At 38.8% G+C, this 4,691-nt stretch overlaps 1 protein-coding gene across 1 annotated transcript in view; it reads left to right on the forward strand.

The window, feature by feature from the left end:
* The window catches only part of SLTM (SAFB-like, transcription modulator), a 26,072-nt gene that overhangs the window by 20,165 nt on the left and 1,216 nt on the right, over positions 1–4,691 (forward strand). The window contains 5 exon segments of the mRNA XM_009321577.1: positions 1–137; positions 742–866; positions 2,006–2,176; positions 3,058–3,372; positions 3,826–3,976. The exon segment at positions 1–137 is cut by the window's left edge and continues 25 nt beyond it. Of these exon segments, the coding sequence (XP_009319852.1) occupies positions 1–137; positions 742–866; positions 2,006–2,176; positions 3,058–3,372; positions 3,826–3,976 (899 nt within the window).

Raw genomic sequence — 4,691 nt, forward strand, 5'->3', positions numbered from 1 at the left:
AACGCATACGAATAATGCATGAACGAGAAGAATGCTTGCAGAGAGAAAGGGAACGATTAGAAATTGAAAGGCAAAAACTAGAGAGGGAAAGAATGGAACGGGAGCGTTTGGAAAGAGAGCGTGTTCGTATTGAACAGGTGTGCATATTTATATTTTGGACTAGTGCAATATCGTTTTGGAGTATAACCTAGTTTGCAGCTGCGGTGAATTTCTCTCTTCACCCTTCCACCCAGGCCATAAAAAAACCAGCCAAACATTACATAATCCACAGCGTACAACAACAGTAATCTTTATCTTGTTTGCTTGACTTGTGAGTAACTTGGTGGCAAATTCTTGCTTCTGGTTTATTCAGTGGCTATACACGTCTGTCTCTAAAACTGAAGTACAGCAGATCATATTGCCCATACTAGTCTTCCATAATTTTACTAGATTTTTCCTAGAGAATGTCACTGCAAAATTAGTGAGACGTGTTTCTGGGCAACGAATACAGTAGCAATTCAAGAAATTACCTGGAGATATTTCTACCTAACAGCCAATAGCTTCTCCAGATCTGTTGTCTACTTTTTTTAGAGAAGTATTCCTTATGCTCTTTAATCTTAGATGCTATCCAAGGATGAATTGTATCAGATAGCTCTTTATTAGAGATATCTATAGAACTGTTAGCAAGTGTACGGAATTGATAGTTTTCTATTAAAGGCTATTTTGTTTGTTGGGTTTGTTCACCCTTCCCTTTCATGGTAGGAACGTCGAAAAGAAGCAGAGCGTATTGCTCGTGAAAGGGAGGAGCTTCGTCGACAACAGCAGCAACTTCGTTATGAACAGGAAAAGAGGAATTCTTTGAAACGTCCACGTGATGTAGATCACAGGTAAACTGATTCTCAAACCATTGTTTTACAGCGCTTAGTAAAGAGAAACAGCTACCAGCCTTGTGTCAGACTTGAAAATGCATTTGTACCTGAAACAAGTCTTCACAGAACTGGATTTCTGGTATTTGTTTGTTTTTGACATCAGTTTATTCCAAGCATGAAACATACCTTATCTGTAGGAGAGAGTTTTGAAAGAAGAGAAGCATCCTGTGAATTAATTCTTATTGTATGAAGAGAGCATAACGCAATTCAGTGCATTCGCTGAGAAAAGCGGTTCTGCCTTAGTGGTTGAAATTACTAGCTTCTGCTTTGTTAAGAATTCACATTTCTGGTAAATGGATGGTTCAGGAAGTCAATGTGGTGGCTTTTAATTTTTACTGAAGCTGATGACATCTACCATTTGCTGTTTGAGCCACGTGAATTGAACTGGCTTTGATCTTTGATTATAAGAATAGGACTGAGACCTTAGCCATAACATTGACATATCAGTGGTACAATAGAAGGTAAGTGTAAGTCGTCACAGTAGATACAGTAGCAGAACACTAATATTTCTTCACCAGAGGAATAAAGACAGCTTCATTTTTCAAGGCTACTGATCATACACTTCAGTATCTCACATTCTTATCATAGAGACTCTCTACCTGAATGTTTCTGGTGAGCGAGGCTGTGACATTTCCTACGCCATTCTTTCCTGAGAAAGCTGTTCTGATTTGTGGGTGGCTTGTTTTGGTGTGGGGTTTTTTTCCCCCCAGAAGGCATTTTTTTTTCCTAGGAGGCTATTTTCAAGGCAAAGTTTTGCTACAGTGATGTTTTTGTTGGGGTTTTGGGTTTTTGGGGTATTTTTGGTGGTGGTAGTGGTGTTTTCCCCTGCCCAACACTGTATACTATTGCTTAGATTTTATTACATATTTTATTGCTATTTTGTCTCTTTAATTTGCACCAACAGAGGAGTGTTTTGGGTGTTTTTTTCTTAAATGATTTTGTTCACTACTATTGAAAGAGTTTACCTTTTGTTAGTGGCTTTCCAAAGGTCAAATGAGTGTCTTGAAAACAGACAACTGACTCTTAACAATTTTCTGCATATTCGGCCTTGATTTGGATACATGTAACTGATGAGGGTTCATTTGTTTTGCTTAAAGGAGAGATGATCCTTACTGGAATGAGAATAAGAAGATGGCTCTTGATACAGACGCACGTTTTAGTCATGGTTCAGATTACAGTCGCCAGCAGAACAGGTTTAATGATTTTGATCACAGAGAACGGGGACGATATCCAGAAGGTTCTTCTGTTCCATCATCATCTTTTGATAGGTAAGTTTAGATAATAGGGCAGATATTTGCCTGCCAGCATCTGTGTGGATTTCACTCTTAGCACCATTTTAAATTTTGAACAGCTAAAGGCTTTATACAGTTCTGATGCAATAGAGTTGCACTAGTGTCCCGAAATTTCTTGTGTCTTCAGGACTGGCCGTTTATACCATGGAATCTAGTCCGCTTTTCTCTAAGAACTTTAAATTGGCTGCCTGGTGGTCTTTTCTGGGTGACATTTCAAAAGAATTTTTGCGATATTCCTCTTGCATGCCTAGTCATAAATGGGTTCCAATGGATTAGATTTGTCCTATTTGGTAACTTACCTCCTTAGTAAGCAAGGCTAAAAGCAGCTGATTTAAGGAGAGTTAAGAGCATTACTTGCATGAGTCACATTCATCAGGATCCATGCAACTGTGCAGTAAATGCTAGTTCCAGATACGTCTTCATGTTTCCATTAAACATCTCCAATAACCAGTTATAAAGTTAAGACCACATAATCATAGCTTCTGGACTTCTACTTTTATGCTGCAATGAACTAGAATTATATTTTCTAGCTGACTCGAAATCTAGCATTCCCTCTGCTTCATACTAGGCAAAAAGGAGGCCCTACAATTGCTTAAATTATACTGACCAAAATGTGAACAGATAAATGCATAAAGAAATGTTAAACTGGCTGTAAGAACTTGAGCTCAAAATGGCAATTGTAGAAATAAATATAATTTGGGGTGGGAAGGATCTTTAAGGTATATACCACATACATAGTAATAAACATGTAATATAAAGATGAGTAATATTTTTGTGTACTCATGCATGTGCTTACATGTGCAGAGAAATGGGAAAATGGGAGACAAGCAAATGACTTTTTTACTTTAACAACTCAGGCGAGAACGTTTTGTAAATCAAGGTGAAGCAAAAAAGACTCGCCCAACAGCGCGAAGAGAAGAGCCAGGGTTTGAGAGATATCCCAAGAACTTCAGTGAGTCCAGAAGAAATGAACCACCACAACCAAGAAGTGAACTTCGAGATACAGACAGAAGAGAAGTGCGAGGAGACAGAGATGAAAGAAGAACAGTGATAATTCATGACAGACCTGAAATACCACATGGTCGACATCCAAGAGAGACTGGTTCAAATCCACCTAGGCAAACAAATTGGAAGAGCGAGGGAAGCATAAGCACAGACAAACGGGATGGCAGGTAAATTTGCTGGCTAACCAGTAACACACTAGTGAAGGTACTGATGCTTGTAGAATTTATCCATAGTAGCAATTCCTCAAGAACTGATGTGTAAACAGACCCCCCCCCCCCAAAGAATGGCAAAGTCACTTTCCAAAAGCATTAGAAAAAAATTGTGTGTAGGTTGTCACATATGCTAAACCTCATCTGTAAACTTGATGTGACTTCCAGCAGTCTATTCTTAATCACGTGTAGCAACATAGAGTAAGGAGGCTTTTGTGCAAGAATGCAGATATAAACAAATAACGTGTAAGCTTTAATTATTTAGAGCGCCACATAGATCTAAAAGAATGTTGCTAAGAAGCTAACTGCAAGTTGCTAGGAACCTGAAAAACAAAAAGGAGTCTTTGAAGTCTACATGTGCTATGATTTGGTGCCAGTTCTATTATACTGAAACCAAAATTTTGATAAAAGCAATTTTTACAGAGGTGAGAGGCCAGATCGGTCAGGAAGAGAAGTGTCTGGACACGTGAGAGGTGCACCTCCTGGTAGCCGTAGCAGTGCTTCCGGGTATGGAAGCAGGGAAGGAGAACGAGGCGTGATGGGAGAAAGAGGCGGAGGACAAGTGAGTCATCTTCTTGTGTTTGTGTGTATGAGTGAGAGACTGGAAAATGCAAAATCACGCTGGAAAAATAGCGTTGTATAAATCATTATCAAGAATTCTGGCTATTTTCAAGTTACTTTTCTCTATTTTAAAAGTTCTTTTTTGTTGGGTTTTTTAATAAGCCAAGGAATTGCAGGCAATGTACCCAATTCTTTTTACGTCTAGCATCTTTCAGGTAGATCAGAACAATACCTGAATGAGTTGCTGATAAGGCTGTTAAGAATTTGTTGTCATCCTGTGTTTTCAGGGTCTTAACCTTACATTGCCTGCTACTGCCAGTGCAGTTTGTCATTGTACTCTGTAATGCACTACTGAGAGAAAAACCTTCTGTAAGACTTGGCTTGAAAGTCTACAGACTAATTGCTCCATGCTACTGGATCCTGAAGCATTTAAAAAAAATAGCATTTCTCTTTCTGTAGCTATATGGAACATGCTTGTCAGCGCTTATATAAGATCAGGGCAGAATTGGGAGTAAAAGTACGAGTTCATGGAACTTCACTCCCTGCATACCCACACAATTGCAAATTAGTTTTTTTGTTATCTAGAGTTATTTTTAACAGGACTCTTGAAAGCATGGGTTAGCTGCCTATGGACTGAAATCTTAAGAGATGCGTGCCTTTTGTATATTATACATAAGCTGTAAGCTTAACTTTCTTGGAAAAACTCATTTCCTGCT

The sequence above is a fragment of the Pygoscelis adeliae genome, unplaced genomic scaffold (genome assembly GCF_000699105.1).
Source record: "Pygoscelis adeliae isolate BGI_AS28 unplaced genomic scaffold, ASM69910v1 Scaffold183, whole genome shotgun sequence".
NCBI classification, from domain to species: Eukaryota; Metazoa; Chordata; class Aves; order Sphenisciformes; family Spheniscidae; genus Pygoscelis; species Pygoscelis adeliae.